Source organism: Equus quagga, chromosome 5 (assembly GCF_021613505.1).
Source record: "Equus quagga isolate Etosha38 chromosome 5, UCLA_HA_Equagga_1.0, whole genome shotgun sequence".
Taxonomy (NCBI): Eukaryota; Metazoa; Chordata; class Mammalia; order Perissodactyla; family Equidae; genus Equus; species Equus quagga.
The window spans coordinates 37,114,014-37,141,413 of NC_060271.1; the positions used below are offsets into that span (position 1 = coordinate 37,114,014).

The following is a 27,400-nucleotide window of genomic DNA, read 5'->3' on the forward strand; positions in this document are numbered from 1 at the left end:
CACTTCAAGTACTAACGATGACTTCAAACGACTACTTGCAGAGCCAGGATTGAGAACTTTTTTTCTCCCTCTACAGACACAGATATTCTCCTGCAAATGCACACACAGGCTCATGCTCGCTCGCTCTCACACACACACGCACATACACACAACTGATACAGAAGAAGTCTTGGATCAAGACTTTTTGGCTGGAGAACTATTGATTTTTGATCTTCTGGAATGTGGATTCCATCAAAACCTTAGAAGTTCAAGCTTTTGGGAATTTGGCTTGAGGGACATTTTTCATTTAAAAACCTCCCAAGTACTCAATGACTATTACACAACATTCCACGAGGAAGTGACTCAGAAATATTTACCTTCTGTGATTTAAACGAAAACAAAGTGGCAAGAAGAGGCAGTAAAAAGGGAATGCATTCAGCAGGTTCTGGCAGCACAATCAGAATTTGGCTCATCCTTGTCACAGAGCCCTTTTATACGTGAACTTGAGCCTCTAAAGCCATATTTCACATATGGCCTTTTGTCTAACGCATGTATGTAAGGGTGGAGATCCAGTGGTCACATTCCAGGAGACTCAATCACAGAGGCATGTTTGGACAAACAGCTTGATGATCATATGTATAATTTCCATTTTTAACTGTGATCATCTATTCAAGAAACTGCTAACATTATCTTAGAATGTTTTAATATATCTTGTCTAAAAAAGAACCAGGCACAGTTTTGGGAAAGTCTTTAGCTAATGGAGAGTGTGATTTAGATTGAGAGAGAAGTATACTATTTCCTACAAGCAGCAGAAAAAAATACCAGATACTACAGTGCCATGACTGAAAAAATTATCAACGAGAAATAAGTTTTTTTGTTTGTTTGTTTTTGGGGGGTAAGGAAGACTGGCCCTGAGCTGGTTGTTACCAGCCTTCCTCTTTTTGCTTGAGGAAGATTGTCACTGAGCTAACATCTGAGCCAAGTATGTGGGACATTGCCATAACATGGCTTGAGAGCGATATGTAGGTCCACACCCGGGATCCAAACCCACGAACCCCGGGCCGCCAAAGTGGATCACACAACTTAACCACTACGCCACCAGGCTGGCCTCAATAAGGTTTACTTTTTACATTGCTAAAGTTACCAATTTGTATATACTTTGGCTCACTAACTCACAAATTATTTAAGAGATCTGAATTTAAACCAAAGCTCTTGAGAGCCTTTTGAAAGTTCTTTTTATTATTATTAATTGCATGAGCACATGCATGGTAACAACCTAGATGTTGTCATTACTAAATATACAGGGTATTTAATAGTTTTTAATGCACTTCAACATGTTATATTTAATCCAAAACTGTAAGGCAGGATGACTTGTACATAAAAGTTATAATCTGGCAAAACAGTAACTCTTTCAAATTGTAGGAGGATTCAGTGAGAGATGTAAATAGGTTACCCCAACTCCCATGAGCCACATGAAAACTAGAATCATAAAAATAATTTTTTTCCACGTTTTTGTGTGTTTGTTTTTGAGGGGATAAAATGGAAGAGATTTTTGGGGGGTGAGAGTAGAAATAAGTGGTGAAAAATAAAAATCCCATCTAAACTTTATGCATTAGAAATTTTAACATTCAAGTTATGCTGATAGGTTTAAAATACATACCTTCTTTCTGCTAACATTTCATAAAAGTCTCTGATATCTTGACCAGATTTTTCCATACAGTGATAAAATGCAAGCTGACTTTCCCGATTTGCAAAATCCACCTAAACAAAAAGAAGAGCAGATGTTTGATTCAAGTTTCATATTTTAATGAGGGAAAGTGTTATCAAATTTGAAAATTCTTCCCCAAACTCCTCTGGTTAAATTTTAAGAAAAAGCAATCTATCTCAATTAAATGAAATAGTCCTCATAACTGAAACTATATTTTGTTAACCTGAAATCTCTCTCAAATTCTACACAAATCTTGATAAAGAAGTATAATTTAAAGTTACAGAACCCAGTCCTGAAGGAGTGGAAAAAGCAAACTAGAAACGGAAACAATACCTATCAGAATTCTAAGTTGTCAATTAAACAATCAGATCAACTAAATCCAGCAATCTCTGTTGTACATAAATTTGCTGGAACCATAGTTAGAACATAAAATTAAATGTGGAAGAACATTTAAACTTTACTCACAGCTCACTTTACTCAGTCACTGGAGCTATGATACCCATCATGTGTCACTATCTCATTCTCAAGACTTATTTCAATCTAACCATCACAGTTATTAAGTACATAAATTCCTTCAAGCTTCATGAACAAAAGTTTTTAAACAAAAACATCAGACAAAAGATCATACTTTTAGTGGTTACCCACTCTTTAGGAGAGAAGGAAAGAAGAGGAAAGCATCATTCAGGAAGCTGGACTGACACTTCAAGCTCCTGGGTGTGCAGATACCCACAGGTGACTGCGGGCCAGCCTGCACCAAGAGTATACACGTGAGCATCAGGTACCCGGGGCAGAGGGAAGTACAATTCCTCGAATGAGAGGATTTTTAGGAAAGGTTCTGTGGCTAATACTTTAAAAGACCCTGTGCCCTCAAGTAGCTGAGTATTAAAATTGTAAAAACTCCCTTAAAAACTGAGGACATACAATACACGTCCTATAAACTATTCCTCTTGCTGGCCACCTACAAAATGCCAGTAACTAAGAGTGGGATCTGAATACGATTTTGTTTTGCTTCTGTTTAAAGTCATTCTGCACACCTTAATTTTATTCCCACCAATTTTCCTCCCTTTGGTCTCTTTTACAGCTGCTTGTGCATATTCAATTTCATTGTAGAGAACCAGGGCCATGCCTTTTAAGCGGTCAAACACCACCTGTGAAAAACAAGAAAACAAAACAAAAACCAAATAAGAACCTCATCCAGGGGCCGGCCCCGTGGCTGAGTGGTTAAGTTCGCGCGCTCCGCTTCGGCGGCCCAGGGTTTCACCCGTTCGAATCCTGGGCACAGACATGGCACTGCTCATCAAGCCATGCTGAGGCAGCAATCCCACATGCCACAACTGGAAGGACCCACAAATAAAAAAAATACACAACTATGTACCAGGGGGCTTTGGGGAGAAAAAGGAAAAGTAAAATCTTTAAAAAAAAAAAAAGAAAGAAAGAAAGAAAAAAAAGAGCTTCTTCCACTAGTCTTAGTGTCAGTCCCAACAAAATCCTAAGTCACAAGAACACTGCCAAGAAAAAAATATATATATTATTCTAGAAAAAGTTTCAGGCTTTTCCTGATGATGCATGTTGTAGTGCAAACACAATAAAATGTGTAGGGACTGTTTAAAATCATGAATATTGTAGCTTGAAGTATATTATGCCTTTATTTTGCTTTTCTGTATTTTACTTTGTTTTCCATGTTGACTGAGTACTTAATTTAAATAAGCATGCTTCTAGTTTTGGCTCAAAAAATCAACATCCTTGAAAAAGCAAAAAAATGTAGAGTACTCTGAATCAACAATAAATTTCAGTGAATTTTGGCCAAAAGTAGCACTATTGTCTTAAAGCTGCTAGAGTTTTATTTATATTAGCAGTCTTTAAGATAGTGTACTTCTTCAAACAACAGAAGCTACATTTAAAGAAATGTCGAAGATATGCAACATACTCATCACAGTGTCAATCTGTTTTCAAGCAGTTAAAGCTTTACCTTCACATAATGGGATGAGGTCCAGAGACCTTTCTCCTGCTATGTGTGTGGGAGTGTTACATAACAAATATTGGTTAGATGAATACTCAGTTGTGTTAACGTCCCTGTAAAATCATTTAAAAAAAAAATCAAGTCTAATGACATATTAGTGTGAATGTGAATAATCACATAATAAGACAATCTAATTTTATTGTGAGATAAAATTATAAAAATCCCTAAGAAACATTCTATTTAATAGTAGTATGCAGGGGCTGGCCCAGTGGCGGAGTGGTTAAGTTTCCACACTCTGCTTTGGTGGCCTAGGGTTCATCGGTTTGAATCCCCAGTGCTGACATGGCACCACTTGGCAAACCATGCCGTGGTAGGCATCCCACATATAAAGTGGAGGAAGATGGGCACAGATGTTAGCTCAGGGCCAGTCTTCCTCAGCAAAAAGAGGAGGATTGGTGGCAGATGTTAGCTCAGGGCTAATCTTCCTTCAAAAATAATAATAATAATAATAATAATAGTATTATGCAGATTAGTTTCAAAATTAATCATCTTAGCTGGTTCAAAATAGGTTTTCAAAATACTCATGTCATAAGCTAATAGATGCAAATGCCCTTCTAGACCAAATTTTGGAAAACAGAATTTTAATGTATGAGTTATTAAAGAAAAGGTCAGCACTAGAAATTGGGACTGAAAGGACAGAATAACAAGAAAAATGAGTTAGAAGTAACTTTAAATCACACATCACCCTTGCACTTACCTTTATCACAGGCCCATAGCGGCAGAAATGTCGAGTTAAATACTGATCCGACACGTTTGAAGAAAGCCCGTCTAACCAAACGCAGTTTGTAGGCATGCTCTTTCCAAAACCCAGCTGGATATAAAAGGTGAAATTTCTATTACTGAAGTCACCAATTATTCAACTACAGAATTCTGAGAAAACATGTGTTCTGCAGGATCTTACCAAATCAACATCTCAAGTGAGAATCACCTGGTTAAATTCAAATAGAAATTTACAAAAAAGTAACCCTGCCTGGCTAAGCAATTATTAATTCAGATTATAGAATAACAGGATGAGGATGCAAAGAAGTGCATTACTTTTATGGGTATCTAACTCTACTACTGCAATTTTAAATAATCAGACATAAGCACAAAAGCTCCAAATCTCAAAAACACAGCAAATTATAACAGCACAATAACTTATACAAATTCCTTTACCTTAAGACGATTATTTCCAAGGTATTCCCCATCCATCTTCTTAATAGCTTTACAAACGCTGGCAATATCACAGTACTGCAAGAATGCATACTGAGGAACTCCATTTACTTTCTTAATATCAATATCCTGAAAAAGCCAATGGATACCACTTAGTGATGTGCCAACAAGAAAATAAATCAAAATAAACCAAGTCCATATGAGGTGTACATTTCCCAAAATAGTCATATTCCTAGAAATCATTTTCTTACTTAAGATTATACATCTTAACACAACGATAAATTAATAGTCTTAAAAACTATATAGCACAGCATTTGTAGTCACAAACCATGAAATTCTTCCCATGTGGAGCTCTGCAAAAGAGCAACTGCAGTGCAACTCAAAATTCAAAATTTAAAATCCACAATATCCGTGTTAAGGCAAATTTATGATAACAAAGAAAAGGCGGCCTATTTAATGAAAACTTAAGAAATAATTCCCTGCTGCAATATCTAAAATCTTTATTAGGGACAAGTCATATAAAATATAATATCAGAGAAGAGTAAAAATGATAATCAAGTTTTCAAAAAGTGATTTAAAATATGCAATCCTGAATTAGAACACTCATTCTATCAGTATATCTAACTGAACCAAGCCTCGTGATTGATAAATATAATTAAAGAAACACTCTATAAAGGAACATCCCCATCCTTTTGAATGCTGAAAACCTGTAGTCACACCTGACACTCTGATCCTGCCTACTTAGAGGAGGTGGTGAAAAAACCTGCTTTATACATGGAAATGGTCTGGAGAAACCAGACACTTAGACGGCAAAACCTGAACTTAAACAATAATGACCTGAGCCATATCTTGCAGATTAAGTATTGGGATTATCTAAGCCTTCTGAAGGGCCACAAGCCAATAATCAAAACCTGAAACAGAGCAAAATGAGTAATGGACTTAAGGAGCTGTTTGATGAGTCCTTTAAAAAAGCGTAATTTACACTCAAAATTGTTCTAAATGATGGTAAACAGGAGCTGATTTCTATTATGCAGAATGTAATAACCCAGGAAAGCGCTATTTAAGAGACATGGTCTCCAAAGAATATTGGTGGGCAGACTCATTAAATAGGTTCTTCTGGCTATAGCATAATCTGTTATCAATAAGCAGCAGACCATTTTCCCAAAGTTGTGTGTCATTAAAATAATGACACTCAAGAACAGTTGCAAACATGCTAAGATGGTTTTCACACAGAATACTGACACGTCCACCTTATTGAGAAGCACAGCTCTTAAAACACCATAATCATTCCATTTTTAGCAACCCTGGTGATGAAAATGTATCCATGTGCCCAAATACAACTTTTTAGACTCTTCCAACATTTAAAGTATCAGCTACATTCGAATAGAACTATGTCCAAGGGGCTGGCCTGGTGGTGTAGTGGTTAAGTTTGCGTACTCTGCTTTGGTGGCCTGGGGTTTGCGGGTTTGCATCACGGGCGCAGACCTACACAAAGCTCATTAAGCCACGCTGTGTGGGGCATCGTCCTACACAGAAAATAGAGGAAGATTTGCACAGATGTTAGCTCAGTGACAATCTTCCTCACCAAAAAAAAAAAAAAAAAAAAAAAGTATGTCTGAAAGTTTCATCAATACATAGTCTCATGAACGCCACAGAGCAAATTAAATAGGCGATCATTGTCTAAAGACAGAAGAAGATGGAGCCCAAATATGTAAGTGAACTCCAAGTCATTCACCTAGGTAGGCAGTAGAGCTAGAATCAGAGTATATACTAGTCTCAGAAAAATAAAAGAACTTAAAAAAATCAAAATAACTGAAAAAGGAAGGTGAATGTTTTGCTAGTATATTTCTCTCTCTATATATAGCTTCTCTGTTTCTTCTTGACTACTTCTTTTTTTTTTCCCCATTTTTTTCTCAAGGAAGATTAGCCCTGAGCTAACATCTGCTGCCAATCCTCCTCTTTTTGCTGAGGAAGACTGGCCCTGAGCTAACATCCGTGCCCATCTTCCTCTACTTTATACGTGGGATGCCTACCACAGCAGTGCCATGTCCACACCCAGGATCCGAACCGGCGAACCCCAGGCCACCGAAGCAGAATGTGCAAACTTAACTGCTGCACCACCGGGCCGGCCCTGTTTTTTCTTTACTTTCTACCAACCACTTCTATCTCTTGCTCCAGTCCCTATAAGATGAGGTTTAGATTCAGCAATAAGGACAGATAATGTTTTACTCACAAGACTAGATTATGTCGTTAAAAAAAATAAGCATCTTTTGCTTAGAGCATTAAAGTATAAATAAGGATGGACAGATGAATGGACAAATGGACATACACACACACACCCCTGAAATATTAACAATAGCTGTTCTTACCCAAAACATTTTTTTACTCTCCAAAGTCCCAGTATACTACAGCAGTTTCTTCACTGTTATTAATATAGAGAAAGTCTAGGAAAGACAGATGTAATTTCCCTATTTTTTCAAACACAAAACAAAATAGTATGTGCCAAGGGTACAAAGCTACAACCAAATTATTGTCACTATAAACTGACTCAAGTTTTGAGTTATGGGGAACAGAAAAAACCTTCTAATCCTAATCTAACAATGACTTGCATAATACAAAAAATGATTCTAATTAAAATTTCAAAATAGAACTGAGCTTCCAGCATGATATCCACGTTCTAGCAATCCCTAAGGTACTTCCCATGTGCACTGTGATAAGACAATAATCATACCCTAATGTGCTGCTGTTTGCTTATAAGCATGCTTTCTCTTGCAGATTTTCCTTTCAACCCACAGGACTAGAGATGTCATTAAAACAGAACTCAATGGACAAAGAAAGATAAGAAAAATGGATAGGGAAATATATATGTAAACAAGATAAAGACAAATATATATTTTTACATTCACATATGAAACAGTTCTCAATGGGTTTTGCCAAATCATCTTTTAGCAGGAGTTAAAAACACACAGGGCAAATGAGAAAAATATTCATTACCCTATTTAAACATCACCTTTCCAAATATAATCTGTACTATGGTTTATGTTTTATGACAAAGATCTAATAAAACTATTTTTATTGTAAAAAGCAACATACCACAATTTCTCCAAAGCGCTGGAAGATGTTGCGAAGATCATGATAAGTAGTGGTTTTTTCAAGGTTGCCAATAAAGAGGGTTCTTGTTGCTTTAGGGTGAAATTCATCTATCCTTTCATCCAAAGGACGAAATTCATTTTCACTTTCCGTTTCTGTAAGTGGGATGCGGGCAGAGTAAAAACAGAAGAGAGTGTTGTAATATGTATTTATATTTCATGGGAAAATCTACATTTAAGAAACTAAATGTCTGAAATGTTAAGCTTCAATACTCATACAACCTGAAAAATTATACACACCTTCAGAAATAGCTGACTCTTATTAACTCCAAAGCAAAAGGGGACTACAAAGGCTAAAGAAATTTGTCCAAAAAATTAGGGAGAAGTACACTTCATTTGATCTTTAAAATAGAAAAGTGGACTGAATTTTAATCTGCTAAATTGATTTGTTTTAAAAATAGTCACTAACACAAAAACAGCTTTTAAACCCCAGCAAAAATGGTAATTATTTGAGCTTAATCTTCGGTTCCAAAATTTTTATTTATTTAATTTTTTGTTTTTTTAAAGATTGGCACCTGAGCTAACAACTGTTGCCAACCTTCTTCTTCTTGTTTTTCCTTTCTGCTTTTTCTCCCCAAATCCCCCAGTACATAGTCATATATTGTAGTTGTGGGTCCTTTTAGTTGTGGCACGTGGGACACCACCTCAGTGTGGCCTGATGAGCGGTGCCATGTCCTCGCCCGGGATCCGAACCAGTGAAACCCTGGGCCGCCACAGGGGAGTACACAAACTTAATCACTTGGCCACGGGGCCGGCCCCAGCTTCCATAATTTTGTAGTAAGCTCTCAATGTGGAATATAAGACTACAGTCTCAAACACACATAAAATTCAGCAGAAAATAGTCCCCAGCTTCATTATTTTACTTTTCAACATTTTATAAAATAGTTGGCATTTTATGTTTTTCATCTAATTAGCATAACCCAACTGTCTCAACACAGCAATTTTTAGATACAAGAATAATAACTGTAGGAAAATTGACTGAAGCAGCACTTCAGAAAGAGACTAAATGACTCTAAGGTTTCTATTTCTTATGATCAAAAGCCCTGGTTTAATGTCTAATTCAATCAAAGGCTTTCTCTGAAGCTCCATTTATTACCTTGGTGCAGAGAAGGACATTCAACATGTTCTTGATAATAATTGTAATACAGATGTCAACTATACTTCAATAAAAAAATTAAAATTTAAAAAATAAAAATACAGCCTATATGTTCTTTTCTTTTTTTTTTTTTTTTAAAGATTTTATTTTTTCCTTTTTCTCCCCAAAGCCCCCCGGTACATAGTTGTGTATTCTTCGTTGTGGGTTCTTCTAGTTGTGGCATGTGGGACGCTGCCTCAGCGTGGTCTGATGAGCAGTGCCATGTCCGCGCCCAGGATTTGAACTAACGAAACACTGGGCCGCCTGCAGCGGAGTGCGTGAACTTAACCACTCGGCCACGGGGCCAGCCCCTATGTACTCTTTTCTTAATGTAAAACAAACCCATCCAAAAAAGTTAATATTTAATCAACAGTCTGAAACAAAGTGTTTGGTGTCAGCCACTGAATATTACTGATGATGTGAACAACACTGGTATTAAAAAGACTCAACTTCTGAGCTGTTGAGTGAACTCAGCCAGAACACATCTCACTTTTGATTCCAGCTGGATAAGAGGTAATGGTAGCTCAGCTTAATCTTGCCAGTGTCATCAAAGAAAATGTACTTTCACAGAGTCAGGTGGACCCAGAAACTGCCCACGGCTCATATGCTTGTCTCTGTATTTTCGTCATATCTCACAGGGGTTTATCTCATTTCAAGCTCAACTAGGTTTTCTTCAAACTAACTAACAGAGGGCACATATTTAGGAATATTTAAAAAGGAAGAAAAATGAAAAGAAAAAATAATTCAGACACATCTTGAGGTTGGAACTCCAAAAGGCAGCATCAGAAGGATAAAAAGCATGATTTGCAACCATTAAAATCTGTAACAACTTCATTTCCACCACATAGCTCAGCAAAAGTTTCAAAATCAGAAATTCAGTTTAGGAAAGAAAAAAAAGAGTATATTTTCCACATGTAATCTATTTAATCTTCACGACTAGTTTAAGTCTTAATACCCACATGTCATTGAAAAAAACTCTTCTTTCCTGCAATTTCATGTCTAGGGGCTTCTAATACGGTGCACAGGAGCAAGAAAGCACAATCTCAGAAGCCACCAGGGGTCTATCTGCAAAGCTGGGTTTCTTAGATTTGGATCTTTTTAATTCCAAGAGGTCCTTGGCCTAAGAAGCAATCAGCTCCATACATTTCAATACAAAACATTTATGACTTAACCATCCAAGAGCATAATTCCAACCAAGTCTCCATATTCAGACTCAACTGCTTTCAAATATCTCATTCCACTGGTGTTTCATGTTGTCCCATCTGGACAAAGTACCTTCAGCTTTCCTATCCTGAACTAACCAAGCTTCCCAAAATCTTCACTGGCAGGTAGTTAAAGCCCAGTGACATCCTGGGTGCTAACTAATTAGGTAAAATGCTTTTTGACAAGAAAAATCTCAAGTTAGCCCTACCACTTGGAGATCAGAGGTTCACCTATTGATAACGACCCTGAATTAGATCCTCACTACTTAATAATTATATATGGCTCTAAAAACCTGTATAGATTATATGACATTCTAAATATTATTCAAGTCAGTTCTGACCTATTCCAAATGTGTTAAATAAGAATTCCTGAGTTGCTCTTAGCCCGTATAACTTAGGACAGTACATCTCAAACTTGGCAGAGGAGGGAATGTGAAGGCGTAACCTATAATTCCTTTGAAAAGATAATATTCCTTTGAATTCCTACATTTTATCATAAAATTATGCATATTGCAGTCTTCATTCTAACAACTCTGTGCCTATTTTAATACACAAATAACACTTACACGTTCTTGTCAGGGAAATTCTATTTTTTCCTCTTAATTGTCAAATAAAATGACTATTCCAAGATAAGGGGCTATGTTTACCCTATAAATTCCACTCAACATCTTAAAGTTCAATTGTCTCAGCTGCATGACGTGACTGCATAATTTTAACGTTTCTATTCATTCCTCTACAAATTTGCTCACAGGTTGCCTTAAATCAGGGGTTCCCAATCTTGAGTATTGAATTCTGAACCAGTATGCTAGGGTGGGGTCACAGAGTCTGCATTTTAATCAAGCACTGCGGGTGGTTCTGAAACAGGAGAAATACTGACCTAAGCCATGCCTGAGAAGACTTCCTGCCTTAAAATAGGTCTTATAGGTAGGTTCAAGCTAATAAAATGCCCCCTTGATATTCTCAATGGGTTGCACTCCTAAGACTTAGTCTTGTTTCTTTGTCACTTATCTTTCAGGGTCATGGAAGCTAGAATAACAGACGCAATTTATGTTGGGCATAATGGAAAGACAACAGGTCTAACTAGGATCTCAAATCAATCTAACAAGTAGTCTGTTTTCTAATTCATGATAATTCTGTTGTCATTCTCCTAGGACCTATCTCCTTATCTCAATCAATTCAATCCTTTTGGGAAGGCAGGAATTAACAAGGGTTAGCTTAACTCTGCCTTTCAGACTCTTAAAAGTCAGCATTTCTCCCATATAGAGAAACAGAACAATCTTTACCCTCACTAACCAAAACTACATCTTTTATTAAGTTGAACAATAAATGTCACACTCTTTAAAACAGAACACACTGGAAGAGCGCCAATAAATAAAGCTAGAATAGTGTCCACATTCGGATAATATGCTGCCCTTTCATAAGCTGGAATACAAATTACACTCAGCTACCTTGTCTCTTACCTGGCCCTATCCATGCTGTTACTTCAATCTGCATGCCAAAGAAAAGTTTTCCTTTCGATGCAGTCAATGCTTTTTCTTGGTCCTCTTGCTGCCGAAAGAATACCAGACCATACCTCTCTTCTGAAGCTCCATGTATCTGCACTGAAGTCACCTTTCCAAATTTCTTAAACTCATGGAAAAGGCCATCTTTAAGGCTTGTATCTAAACCCCCAAACAAAAACAAGTTGCTTATTTTTCTAATTTAGTTACAACTCAATAAGTAAGCTACTAAATCTTTAGCCTGATTTTTGACCTAAGTTTTGTTAGCATTAAAACATTACCTTTTTCAAATAAAATAACTCTAAAGAGGCATTCTGGAGACTACTGTACAATTCAGAAAATAAACTAGGTGTTAGAAGATATTACTGATTATTTGTTAGGTAAGAATGATATTATGGTTATGCAGAAAAATGCCCTTATCTTTTATAGATAAATACAAAAGTATCTTTAAGTTGGTATGAAATGATGTAACATCAGGGATTCACCTTAAAATAAAGAAAGAAAAGGCAACAAAAACAAGAAAGAAAAACTGAGACAGATAATGCAAGTGTGGCAAAATACTGATGATTTTTTAATCTGGGGTATGGTGTAAGGGGAGTTCATTTTGCTACTCCTACTTTTGGGTATGTTTAAATTTTTATAATAAAAACTTTACACAGACACACACATATGTACATATACATATATAAAGCTTTTAAAGACTTGAGAAAGTAAGCCATATTTCATATTTCTAGCTTTCCAAGAGTCATGTCAATGATAAAACTGCATGGGAAGTAGCATGTTAACATGCTAAACAACTTTAAGGCCTTTCACAGATGAATCATACCATCCGGGGGTCTTGTGTTTATTTGCTTCATTTTCAAAATTAAAATAGTACAGAAAGACAAGCCAATTTTACCCCCATCCATTCCTAAATTACCAAGTAATCCAAATCAAAAGCTCATCAATATTTGTGTACAACATCTCTATTCACAAACTTGGTATGTAGATCTTACACGCTGTTTTAATAAATCAGTAATCATTGAAATACACTAAGCTAAGAAATACTTACATTGGTCTTTGCTGGTATGACCATCTACTAACAGTTGTTTACATACTCAATAAGCCTAATGTAGCAATAACAGTATATTATGGTCAACTGTCAATTAAAGATATCAGAAGTAAAGGAAAAACGACAGTATAGCTTTTAACTAGACTTTTCCATTATTCATGACTTTCCTCATTTAAAATGTTAATATTTTGAAACGGGTTTCCTATCATAATTTTATGTCCAAAGTTATTTCGCGTAACATGGGACTCCAGACCAATATAATAAATCTAACTAGAAGCAGTATTTCTACAATTTCATCATATCAAATTTCCCCTAATATCAAAATACTAAATCCAGAAAGCATGGTTTATTCAAAAGTAAACCATGGTTTCTTTATACAACATGTACCATACAATTATTATGTGTGTGTGTGTATGTGTGTATATATATATATATATATATATGCATAATAATGTATACGTACATATATATGTGTATATAATAAGTACAAATAAAATAACAGGCAATCTTTATATATATAACAACCTAGAAACTACATAAAGTTATAATACTCCTTTACTTTTTCTTACATGGCATTAAATATTAATGAACCACAAAAATAAAGCTTGTTGTCACTACAAAGTATAAAATTCAACTTGCTCAGTCTCTCATTCCCCAATAGTAGCAGAAAGGAAAATACAGCAACACAAAATTTTACCTGTAGAGCGTACTGGAAGATTCTGAACCTTGATCCCAAAACTTTTACGAGGCTCATCTTTTTCCAGGGCTGAAAGCAACTGGGAAGTGGGTGCTGGGACTGCTGCAGACTGAACTGATCGGGCTGGAGAGTCATCACTTGAGCTACTGCTAGAATCAGTGCTGCAGAAGGGCAAAGAAAATTTTTAGTGAAAAGACAAACAAAAAATGAGTAGTATATAAAACTCTTAAAATCGACAAGTGGCAACAATTAAAAGGTCCTAATTTTAGGTCTACGATTTGTGGATACCCTATCTTCTCCACATCTCGTTGATATTCCACCTTCAGAGACGGCAGAAGACAGCAAACACTGGCCTGAGAATGTAGTAGCAAAAGTAACAACATTTTACCACCACATGCCACCTAAAGACAAATGTTTCATTCTGTGCAAAATTTGAACAAATTTTTCGAAATGAAATACTACTAGTAAATGTGATTCACTTAAGGGTAATAACAATAAAATAGTGGATATATGAGTTTCGGATTCAGGAATCTCAATTCAAATCTCGGCTCAGCTGTACAGCATGTATCCTTGGACAAGTCACTTAACCTCTTGCTAAGTCTCAGTTTCCACAACTGTAAAATGGAAATAATAATTTAAGAGTACCTATCTCATTAGGTTAAGAATGAAATAAAATAACCCACAGGTTTACAGAGTTTGGAATATCACAGCATTCAATAAATAAAGTGGAGCCAGCCCTGACGGCCTAATGGTTAGAGTTCAGTGCTCTCACCACTTTGGTGGCCCAGGTTTGTTTCCTGGTCGTGGAACCACACCACTCATCTGTCAGTTGCCATGCTGTGCTGGTGGCTCACACAGAAGAGTGAGAAGGATTTACAACTAGGATATATAACCATGCACTGGGACTTTGGGGAGGGAAGAAAAAAAAGAAGATGATTGGCAACAGATGTTAGCTCAGGACAAATCTTTCCCTACTAAAAAAAAAAAACCTAAGAAAACTAAAAATCATTTTAAAAACCAATAATAAATAAAGTGACACTCTTCTGCTGCTGCTGCTACTACTACTATACTACCTCATGGGTAAATTAATTTTTAGGAAAACATAAATATCCAAAATAATTTGCCAGGTAATTTAAATTTTTAAAGGACTAAATGAAGAAATATTATGTAAGTTACTTGAGGTTTGTTAGTTTAGGCTCTTTTCTCTGTGAATAATGTTGGAAATGAGAGTCACTGAAATTGAATTTATTACTCTCTTCATTTCGTTTTTTTTCTGAGCTACCAACTATTGCCAATTTTTTTTTTTTTTCTGATTTTTCTCCCTAAAGCCCCCTGGTACATAGTATATACTTTAGTTGTCGGTCCTTCTGGTTGTGACATGTGGGACGCCACCTCAGCATGGCCTGACAAGCGGTGCCATGTCCACACCCAGGATCCGAACCAGCGAAAACCCTGGCTGTCGCAGCTGAGTGCATGAACTTAACCACTCGGCCACAGGGCTGGCCCCAACTCTCTTCAGTTTAATATAATCCTCAGAGTGGGAGACAGTTAGTTGAAAGATAAGGAGAAAATGTTACCAACATGGTCAGATTAAGAGAGAGATATACTGGGCCAGCCCAGTGGCACAGTGGTTAAGTGCACTCATTCTGCTTCAGCAGCCCGGGGTTTGCCGGTTCAGATCCCGGGTGCAGACATGGCACCACTTGGCAAAAGCCATGCTGTGGTAGGCATCCCACATATAAAGTAGAGGAAGATGGGCATGGATGTTAGCTCAGGGCCAGTCTTCCTCAGAAAAAACAGGAGGATTGGTAGCAGTTAGCTCAAGGCTAATCTTCCTCAAAAAAAAAGAGAGACTTAAACAAGTTTATTATGCCTGAGAACTATGTGAGAAACATAAAATTCTCTTTTCAGGACTGGATGTGGAAGATTGGATTTGTGTGTTTTAAGTTCTTTTATAATATCCTCAAATAAATTAATAAAAAGCTATTTTATAGGTTCTGCTATTTACAGGTTTCTGAAATTTTACTTCATACTCTACCCTCCTTGTTGTGGAAGCTTTATCCTTTAAGCAAATAACTCCAGGGGGTTAATCCACCTTAAGCACATTCACCAGAGGAAAGACCCGATAGTTGCTAAGACGACAGCTCTCACATCCAAGACAATCTCTAAGCCAGCTAGATGGATAAGTCCAACCCTAAGATCTGAGATAAATTTGCTATTGATTTTTAAAAAGTAAAGACATAAATACTATAAGAAAACAGACTGCCATAACTAAGAACTTACACAGCATTTTTATTTAGCTCTCATGGGCTAAGGCAAAAGATGAAAACTTCACTGGCTTATCACAGCTTTCTGCAGTTTGAAACATATAGGGAATTAAACCTATGCCAGTAAGACCTAAAAAAGAGATATCTAAGTTACAAAATACGAACTACTAGGGATAAAAGCCTCGCAACAGAACTACAAGTCCTCATTGCCACGCCTCCTATAAATGACTGGGCTTCAGTCTTTCCATCCATAAAAAGAAATTTTTCTCTAGATCATTCAGAAAAAGCAGTGTTACTAGTAATAAGTGAATAGGATACTATATTTTCATTTAAATTAAGGGTTAACAAAATTAATCTTTTATTTTTAGCACAGAAGGAAAAAAAGTCTATCATATGTGTTAAAGTACTCCAAGCAACACAAGATTATTCACAAGGCCACTAGATGACTACAGTATAGAAAATGTTACATGATTTATCAACTTAATTCCAATGAATCATAAAATAACCAGTAAGGAAAATCCTTTAACTACAATACTATGTAACACTAATATTATATACACCAAAATTCCTGAGCAATAAAGGGTAAAGAAGTAAACAAATATGGGCAAGAGTAGAATTTCTGGCTACCGAAATAATTAATGAGGCAGCAAAAAGAAAGTTCTGTGTAAGTCTGTATTATAAAAATGAACAGAAAGATGATCAATCAACGCTAACTATGATTTTAAAGTACAAAATAGTGACAGAAATTAGACTTGTTCTAAGCGTCATCACACACTTGGTGAATTCCCTGCTACCACGCCAATTTTAAAACGATGTACAATCTAACTGGGAAAATTATCTGCTGACTAATTTAAAGTAATAACTAGAAAGGGGGAAAGGTGAATTATAAAATGATACAACTTTTGAGGTCACATTTTGATATGCTAACCCTAAACTGCAATGTACATTTCCAGTAGAGTCTATTAAACATACTATGAATTTCAAAATCCTAAGTCAAAATGAGGTCACAAATTTAGACCCCCTCAAATACTTTTCAGTCCTACAAAATGGCAGAAAGCCCAAATGTCCAGAATATGTGTCAATTTTAATATTAAAAATTCTTATTTTCATAATTTTGTTACAAGAGTCACAACAGTTCATCGAACCATATAATATATAGTATTTAGCTGTTTCTTAAAAGCCAAAATTACTTAACCAGAAGCTGTTCCAATCTAAATTGTCTTCAAGAAGCAGTAATGATGGTACATCTGCTAACAGTTTTAGGAAAGGAGACTTTAAATTTACCTGCCACATCAATATCACATTTTCAATGCCAATTAAAAGTCTAAATGGTAACGAACTTGAGAGAAATATAATTTAAAAGAAGTCTAGTTATACTTTTCCTAAGCACATAGGACAATTAAGGCTGAAGTACTTCTTATATGTCCTTATAATTTTTGATTAAAATTAGTAGGAAAACTAAGAAGCAGATCTGATCAAAATTTGCCTAATTGAGAAACATAAGAATAAGCAACTGCTTACCAAACTCTTGTTAAACAAACAGAACATGGGATGCCAGGATTCTCTTAAACCAAATTATCACATCAAATAATCAACTATCCCTGTTTCTGCAGGCATTTTATACACAGAACTATCCGAAGTATGTGACTCTTAACGCTGAAAATGTCAATGGGTAGGCGCTGGATGCACTATTTGTAAGATGACCCAGGGCTAACCTTGTTCAGACACAAGAGTAACATCCAAGGACTGACTTCTGCATCCATTTCCCTATATTATCTGTAAACATTTGATTATAATAAACATGCATCTATGCCATTTTTTTTAAAGCTAGAAGATTAAAAAACATTTAACTGGGGCCAGCCTGGTGGCCAAGTGGCTAAGGTTGCGTGCTCTGCTCCAGCGGCCCAGGGTTTCACCAGTTCGAATCCTGGGCCTGGACATGGCACTGCTCAGCAAGCCATGCTGAGGTGGCATCCCACATGCCACAACTAGAAGGACCTACAACCAAAAAATACACACAACTATGTACTGGGGGGCTTTGGGAGAAAAGGGGAAAAAAAAAAAAAAAGCATTTAACCAAATTAAGAGACAAAAATCTGGCATAAAGGGATTTTTTTTTTTAAAAAAAAGAAGCAATTAAAGCAACTAGAAAATTTTGCAATTAGAAGGTAAGAGGGCCCATTTGTTAAGAGCAGATTTAATCTCAAGTGACAATTTTCCAACAATCTCTATTCTCTTCCACCAGGAGCTAATAATTTCTTCTCTCTACATAATCAATATATATGAGTCAAAAGGGAAAAGACGCAAAATGCAGATTTTCCACCAGACTTGGGCAATTCAAAATGTGCCCACTGTCCTCGATGCTTCCATCAAATGAGGAGGATTATCATCTAATTTCTTAAATGAAATGTATCCTCACATGAGATAATAAACTGTCTATAACCAATTTTTTACAGGTCCAAATTTTCAAGACGATCATATCTTCTTAGTGCAGCAGTTCTTTAAATGTGGTCTGAGGACCTGTGCGGGCCCCCAAGATCCTTTTAGGGGGTCGGGAAGGTCTTCCCTATTTCCACTATATATCTGTGTGAGACCAGATTTTCTTCATATACTTCACACAAAAAACTCATAATCACAGTTTGAATACAGATGTAGTTATGAAAATCTAGCTATCTTATTAAGCCAGACACTAAAGAGACGTGCAAAAAGATACAACAATGCCCCACATCTCACTATTTTTTGCTTTAAAAAAGCTATGTCATACCAGTTAAAGATTTAAAATTAAAACTAACTAGAGAGGTTCCTCCCCAGAAGCAGACAACATCTTGAGGCAGATGGCTCTCCCAAGATCATGGATGAAGATCTTCACCTCCAGTATGAAACCTTTATTCCTTTTGTGTTTTCGCTACTTGCTTTTTTTCTCTGTTAATGCACAGGAAGACAATGCTTCTTAACTCTGCAACTGTCGCTAAACCTACCACTGAGGCCATAGCTGCACAACCAGAGACCCTAGAATGTCTTGCTAAGGCGGTTTTATTTTTTTAATTATTTTTTATTTTCCTTTTTCTTCCCAAAGCCCCCCGGTACATAGTTGTGTATTTTTTTTAGTTGTGGCATGTGGGATGCTGCCTCAGCATGGCTTGATGAGTGGTGCCATGTCCGCGCCCAGGATTCGGACAGGTGAAACCCTGGGCCGCTGCCGCCACCGGAGAAGAGGAACATGCAAACTTAACCACTCAGCTACGGGGCCGGCCCCGCTAAGGTGGTTCTAGATAACATAATTGCTTAAGATTACTTATTGGCTGAACAAGCCATAAGTCTATGCCATAGCAAATACTTCCTGCTGGACTTGGATCAGCAGCTCTGATATTGTAGCAAACACAAGAAATTAACAAACAAGCCTCTTGGCTAAACCAGGTTGATACCCCTTCAGGTACATTTTTTTATTTTATTGGTTTGGTTCATAGGGGGCCCTGACTAAGGAGCATACTTTTCAGTCTCTTGGTATTAGCCAACTGATAGCCACATTGTAGTCTCCCTGGTGGGCTATGCTCTTTCAAGTCTTAAATTCACGTTTGCAGCCATCAGCAGGACATCAGATGGTCTCACTGCACTTGGAGAAACAGAAACAAGATGAACAGCAAAAATAATTCTTCCACAGACTGACATCATAACCTATGAGTTTCACGACAAGACAAGAACAAGACAACAACCTGATGGTGACCAAGAGTGGCACTAGTACCAAATTTTTGGTTAACCTCTCAGTATGAGAGGATGACCAAAAGAGAAGAGTTGATAAATTAATTAAACAGGGAGGCCATTAGACTGAGGGTGGTTCTCATACCTTAGCAGCCTACCTAAGGAAAGCAAAAGCTAAGCCTGTAAATGCCTCAAGGTTAAGAAATCAAACCTAAAGACAACCAATTATCAACAGCCAATTAGGCTTTTCCAAATAAGGCAAACACTTAAGCTATAAGCGATCAAATAATTTCCTTGTTTTGCTTTTGCCTTTTCTCTATAAACTTCCCCTAGTTCTTGTTGGTGGAGTGCTCCTAACCACTTCCGGTTTGGCACTGCCCATTCAAGTCGATTTTTGCTAAAACAAACTATTAAAATTAAAACAGAGTTATGTCAAATAAATTAATTAATAAAAAATTCAAATTAAAAGTCTTAATTTCTAATATGGCAAATGTTAATAGACATTACCTACAATAAACAAAAACTAATTCAAGAATGTTTAAAAGGGTCCTGCGCCCAGAAAGTTAAAAGAAAAACACTAGTTTAGTAGACAGTCTTATGTGATCCCAATTCCATTTTTAACTCTACCACTTCTGATGTAACCTGAATTAAGTCTTTATTTTTTATAAGAAAAAGAGGAAGGAAATACTCAAATGTGTGGTCTAGTAAGGTACCTCATTTTGCCTCTCTAAACTTTAATTTCCCTAGTGGGTTACCAGACCTCATGACCTTCAAAGTCTTGCTAACTGTAGGGTTCTATGATTCTCCACCTACCTCCAACCTTCCATCTCTGATAACTCTGAAACACCTACAGGATCAAGTCCACATTCTTAAACAAGGGAAAGAGGATCCTTTACAACCTTTTTTTCCTGATTAGATATATAAGTCCTTGGTTAAATTACTTCTTTAAACCTTAATTTTCTTGTACAGACATGGACAATGACATTTTGGTCAACAATGTACTGCATATACGACGGTGGTCACATAAGATTAGTAGTATCAGACAGCCTAGGTGTGTAGAAGGTTTTACCATCTTTGTGTGAAAACACTCTATGTTTGCAGGACAAAATCGTCTTAACGATGCATTTCTCAGGAGTATCCTCCCTCCCCGCCGCCACCCAAGCAACTCATGACTATGTAAATGGTGATAATACCTACCATATGTGAGGAGCAGAGGTGAGGATTTATCGAGTTAACCATTATAAAGTGCTTAGCACTCTGCCAAGCATATAGCAAGCATATGAGAGCTCTCGTCCATACCCATTCCTGTTGAAGGGACCCTCCTTGACTGCCCTGCCTTCAAGGATTAGCTCCAAAGTTAACCTTCTGCTCTGCAGCTGTTTGACTCCACCCCACAGCATTCACTGGTCTCTTAATTGTGTATTTCTAAGCCTCTTTTACTACAATGTCTATCTCAAATCCCTTCACTCCGTATTGTAACTACTCATTTACTAGCCTCTTGAAAGTCCAATACTAGATTCATCTTTGTAAACACAGAGCCTAGTATGGTGCCCGATGTGTAAGGGATGTACCTCCAAGAAATTACTGATTTGAACTGTGTATGCAATTGAAATTAATGCCTAGGAAAATACACCAAGCTCAGTAAAAAGAAGGTATTAACTAAACTCGGTATCTAAGAGCGAAATGAAAATTTCTGATAAAATGTTACTTTGTTGAAGACTGCAAAGTATTTCTTCTTTAAAGTTTCATTAATTATTCAAGAAAAATAATGGCTGTTCTAAGGTTCTAGAACTTGAACTGACACATATTAATAACCTGACTGAAAAATCACTGATATCTGTAAAAACAAAAATGCCTCATAGATCCCATTATCTAGAACTTTGTGGAAGATGATTTTTAAAAATATACGTTTTCTGGGATGAAAGTAAAAGCACAATTAAAACAATCACAAAAACATGTTTTAAACGTCTAACAAAGTCCAGAGACTTTGGATGCACTATTCTATTTCATTCACAAATCCTATAATTATGAATACATCAGTGGCTCTCACTGAGGGAGATTTTGACCCCCAAGGGACATCTGTGGTTGTCACAACTGTGAGTGGGGTGAGGCTTACTGCCATCTAGTGAGTAGAGGCGAGGGGTGCTGCTACATCTTACAGTGCATAGGACAGCCCTCACAACAAAGCATTACCTGGCCTCAGATGTGAATAGTGCCAAAGTTGACAAACTCTGCTACATTATTTCTCTGTCTGCTTTCCCTTTTCCTGAAAAATCTAACATGCTAATTTTAAGCTGCAATTCAAATGTGATCCTTAAATTGACTATTCTTATTACTAACAAATCATTTCATAAATCATCTTTCAATAACCCGAAACTTAGAAGACAAAAAAGTGAAGAATAAAGGTCAACTTCTGAAAACCAGACTATTCAAGAGGAAGACGGGATCCGAAATATCCTGGTGTGACTCAACTTTGGAAACTACGATAAAAAGGGAAACCGCAAATAGCTTTTTACAACACGTGCTTGGCCATGTCAATAATAGGTCAAAGTACCTGTAGACAAAACTGTTTCATCATTTTAAACAAATGATGAGTGGAATATACAGTACTGCTACCCCTATTCTAGTAAGGTTTACATCAATGAAAACTATTCCATTCAAATTAAAATGATTTCTTAGCTCAATAGCTTTCTTTACCCTCAAACTAGGGATTTAAGGTGGTAGTTTAGTATCACAATTAGATTTTTCCTCACCAAAGAACCATGTCCAGGAGAAATTAGTAAAACTTCTATTTTGCATAAAAAGCTTAATGGGTATTTTGTTTTATAACTTTAAGACACTTTAAATTTGCCTTTAAAAATGACGATGTAACTCAACAGCAGAAAAACCACCAACCAGATGCAAAAATGGGCACCTCTGAAATTAAACAGTTATTTTCCCAAAGATATACAAATGGCCAAAAAGCACATGAAAAGATACTCCACATGACTAAACATTAGAGAAAAACTGCAAAAAGCTACCATTTCGCACTCATTAGAATGGCTATTATCAAAAAACAGAATAAAACAAGTGTTGGCAAGGATGTAAAGAAACTGGAACCCTTGTGCACTGCTGGTGGGGAGGTAAAATGATGTAGACACTGTGGAAAACGGTATGGCAGTTCCTCTGAAACAGAATTCCCATATGATTCAGCAATTCCATTTCCGGGTATACAGTCATCCCTCAGTATCTGGGGAGGATTGGTTGCAAGACTCCCTGCCCAGGATACCAAAATCCAGGGATGTTCAAATCCCTTATACAAAGTGGAGTAGTATATGCATATAACCTACACATATACTTTAAATCATCTCTAGATTACTTATAATACCTAATATGATGTAAAATGCTATGTAAATAGCTGTTATACCGTTATTGTTTAGGAAATAATGACGAGGAAAAAAATGTCTGTACACGATCAGTACAGAGACAACCATTGTAGGCCTTTCCATCCGCAGTCGGTGCAGAACTCTCCCATACGGAGGGCCAACTGTATCACTAAAAGAACCGAAAGCAGGGACATGAACAGACAGTTGTACATCCACATTCACAGCATGAATTAATAACCAAAAAGTGAAGCAATCAAGTATCCATCAACAGATGACTGGATAAACAAAATACGGTATCTACATACAATGGAATGTTATTCAGCCTTTAAGAGGAAGGAAATTGTGACATACGCTACAAGTTGGATGAAACTTTAAGACGTTATGCTAAGTGACATAAGCCAGTTACAAAAAGACAACTATTGCATGATTCAACTTATGTGAGGTAACTAGAGTAGTCAAAATCATAGAGACAGAAGTAGAAAGGTGGTTGCCAGGGGCTGGGGAGGAGGAGAAGGGGGAGTTGTTGCTTAATGTACATGGAGTGTCAGTTTGGAAAGATGAAAAGGCTCTAGAGATGGCTGGTGGTGATAGCTGCACAACAATGTGAATGTTAAAATCACTGAACTGTATACTTAAAAACGGTTAAAGTGATAAATTTTATGTTATTTTACCACACACACACACAAAGATGACCTAAGAAGTAAAATACAAAGTGAGCGGTTCTTCTCTCTGTTCCTTAGAAAAAGATGAGATTCCAAACCAGTGGACCTAACAGGCTACCTGCTGCTTTTTGTCAAAAAAGCTCTGCTGAATCAAGGGTCTTACAACCTGGTTTATCCAGGTAAAGTTCCTCAGAAATGATTTCAGAGAAATGAGTCAGCTCTACCTGGTGATACTGCAACTACTGCAAAAGAAACAGGGAAAACACTGTTAAGACAACTGTATAAATGATCAATTAAGCTCTTTAGAGTCAAAGGTAATAAGAAGTTGTCTAAATTCTTTAAATTTAGGGTACTCATTAAGAAAAACTAGGAACCGACCCAGTGGCTGAGTGGTTAAGTTGGCGCACTCCAGTTCAGCGGCCCTGAGTTTTGCCAGTTCAGATCCCAGGCACAGACACAGCACCACCGCTCATCAGGCCAGGCTGAGGCGGCGTCCCAGAGCACAACCAGAGGCACTCACAACTAGAATATACAACTATATACTGGGGGTGCTCTGGGGAGAAGGAGGAGGGAAAAAAAAGCAGCAGCAGCTTGGCAACAGGTGCCAATCTTGAAAAAGAAAAGAAAAACTGTATTGATACATTAAAGAATGAAAACGCATTTTTATTATGGAACCAATACTTTAATTTTGTTTTGGCCCACAGATTTCTTCTATCATTGGAAACTACAAAGACTTCTAATGGGAAAAGATCTAATTTTTTAAAAAGATAATGATTAACTGAATTGGAGTGAAAATGACAAAAAAGGAAAGCTTTCTCTTAGTAGACAAAGGTAGAGGCAGAAAGAGAACCAGAATCCACTGACAGTCATTTTTCTTTTTACTGCAATCAGCTTTTACTGCTGATATAAAAAATGAATAATTTATTTCCTAAGGATTTCTTAGTAGAAAATCTAGACCTCAGAAATTAACTTTTCTTGAGTTCTAGTTTCATCTAGCCTTTACCTATGAGCATCTATAAATATCAAGCATGTCTAAACCTTAGATAGGTACTGGCTCCACTTTATAGGTAGGTAAGATTAAGACTAAATATAAACCTATTTATTGTTCATGGTCATTAAAGTAGTGGTAAATTCAACCACAACTACTAAAATAACTGGTTTTATTTCTCTTCCTAGTCTTAAATCCAAAAGTTTACATAAATGAGAGAAAAAACAAAATCATTAAAAACTACTTTTTAAAGAATGCCTTATTTTGGCAGGAAGTAATGTTTAAAATGGAGGTTAAACATGCTACATGTGGTAGCTTTCTCACAAAAGATTAAGAACAAGTAACCGTGGGGTGGGATGCAATTACAGCTGCAGTTAATGTTATAAAGCTCACTACTGTCTTTAGGTGAGGTTAAATAAAAGGAATATGCAAGCAGGGAATCTACAGGATGACTGCCGGATAAATAAAGCTTACCCAAAAAACCCTGAAGGAATATTATTCAGTCTTAAAGAAGGAAGGAAATTCTGACATTTGCTACAACACGGATAACCTTTAAAACATTATGCTAAGTGAAATAAGCCAAATGCAAAAGGACTAATATCAGATGATTCCATTTATCTGTGGTACCTGGAGTAGTTAATTCATAAAGATAGAAAATAGAAGGGTGGTTACCAGGGACTGGGTGAGAGAAGAAGGGGAAGTTCCTGTTCAATTGCTACAGAGTTTCACTTTGGGAAGATGAAAAAGTTCTAGAGAGGCATACACTGCTGGTGGGAATGCAAACTGGTGCAGCCACTATAGAAAACAGTATGGAGATTTCTCAAAAAATTAAAAATAGAAATACCATATGACCCAGCCATCGCACTACTGGGTATCTATCCAAAGAACCTGAAATCAGCAATTCCAAAAGTCCCACGCACCCATAAGTTCATTGCAGCATTATTCACAATAGCCGAGACGTGGAAGCAACCTAAGTGCCCATCAACTGATGACTGGATAAAGAAGATATGGTATATATGTATAATGGAATACTACTCAGCCATCAAAAAGAATAAAATCGTCCCATTCACAACATGGATGGACTTTGAGGGTAATATGTTAAGTGAAATGAGCCAGACAGAGAAAGACAATCTCTGTACAACTCCACTCATACGAGGAAGTTAAACACGTAGACAAAGAGAACAGATTAGTGGCTACCAGGGGAAAGGGGGGAGGGTAGGCACAAAGGGTGAAGTGGTGCACCTACAACACGACTGACAAACAATAATGTACAACTGAAATTTCACAAGGTTGTAAACTATCCTAATCTCAAGGAAAATTTTAAAAAAGTTCTGGAGAGGATTGATAGTAATGACAATTTTTCTAATAACAGCAAAAATGGAAAGAGGCTATGCTCGTATTAATCTATTACTAAGAAGCATGTGGCTTATTTTCTGGTGGGTTTTAAGGGGGCCTAAAATTCCCTAGTTAACTTTAAGAACTGTAAGATGATGGACTAGCAGAGACCTAGTCACAAAGTGCTGCTTACCATTTTATGTTCAGATTTTTGAGGAGGCAGATACATGATCAGATTCTGCTACAGATTCTGCTAAGGACAAAACTCATAGTGGGTAAAGTGAAAAAAATATTTTTCTAAGTATTCTCACTCTATCCAAAACAACCTTGGCCCTAGAGTACACTTTTAGCTTAAATTCCAAAGAGCGTGGGCCCACAAACTCACGGCATTCTTGGCAATCTCTTAAAACTCAGAAAACCCGCTACTCAAGTAACTCAAAACAAAAAGCATCAAACATACATGCTCTGTGACAGTAATAAGCAGATATAACGTGTCTGCCTAAGGAACAAAAAATCCTTCTGCATGGCAACAAAGCCACATCATGGGATGCTTTATTCAAGAGACAGACTGAAGAGAAATCTAAATTGCCAATTATTAAACAATGGGATTTTCTCCTTCCCTTAACTGTACACAGTATAGAAAACCAGATATATTTCTTGTATGAACAACTAAAATGTTTCAAAAGGCATAAACCAAGAAAGCGTACAGATTGAGTGAAACTGTGCTTTTTTTATTCCAAATGGTTACACACAACTGCTGGAGACTTTACCAAAACAAAATTAAATTTGAACCTTGGGTTTTGCCTTTTTCCAATTTAACTTGAGTACTAATTACATCTCCTACCTATCCAGAATAAAGAAGAAGTTTGCTACTTCCCACTTTTGAACTTTCAAAGCAGTTCCAGACCCAAGAGGTTAGAAGGAAACCTAACTCCCCACCAGGAAGCCTAAAGTCATCTACTGTTTGATGCACTTGTTTATTTACTTATAAATGACTTCAAATTACTCACTACGAAACTCCAGCGTAAAGTGGTACAGTCGTTTTGCTTAAACAACTCCTCTGCAGTTTCTTCCAGTGGAAACAAACACAAAGCTACAGTCCAAACTGCTCCAACCACCATGACACAGCACATTCAGGAGGTTAGTCTGCCCCTCCACCAAGCACTGAAAATAACATCCAAGAATCTTGGAACTCTCCAGTTTTGGTCATATAAATCATGTCTAGAAGCAACACGGGTGTCTATTAAATGTGTGTCTTATTCTAATTCCAACACTAGAATTCCACTGTATATTAACAGACATATTTTAAACCTCTATCAAAAGTATTAGCCATCACATAAAAATTTATCTTCAGGTTAAGATTTTTTTTAATTAAAAAAGATTACTCTGGTTAAAATGATTTAATTTTCTTCTTAGGGGATTAAACTAATTTATTTAGGGGCTTAGATATTAAAGTTTTCAACAGCTGAAACATTCTCTTGGTCACTCTGGA

General features: G+C 36.7%; 1 protein-coding gene across 2 annotated transcripts in view; it reads right to left on the bottom strand.

Moving 5' to 3' along the window:
- Positions 1–27,400, bottom strand: part of SPEN (spen family transcriptional repressor) — an 81,139-nt gene that overhangs the window by 16,050 nt on the left and 37,689 nt on the right. For both annotated transcript variants that reach the window (XM_046660875.1, XM_046660873.1), the window contains 7 exons: positions 13,593–13,753; positions 11,806–12,006; positions 7,953–8,104; positions 4,863–4,988; positions 4,405–4,518; positions 2,722–2,835; positions 1,640–1,740 (listed from right to left, as the gene is read on the bottom strand). In XM_046660875.1, the coding sequence (XP_046516831.1) occupies positions 1,640–1,740; positions 2,722–2,835; positions 4,405–4,518; positions 4,863–4,988; positions 7,953–8,104; positions 11,806–12,006; positions 13,593–13,753 (969 nt within the window). The remainder of the gene's footprint in view (positions 1–1,639; positions 1,741–2,721; positions 2,836–4,404; positions 4,519–4,862; positions 4,989–7,952; positions 8,105–11,805; positions 12,007–13,592; positions 13,754–27,400) is intronic.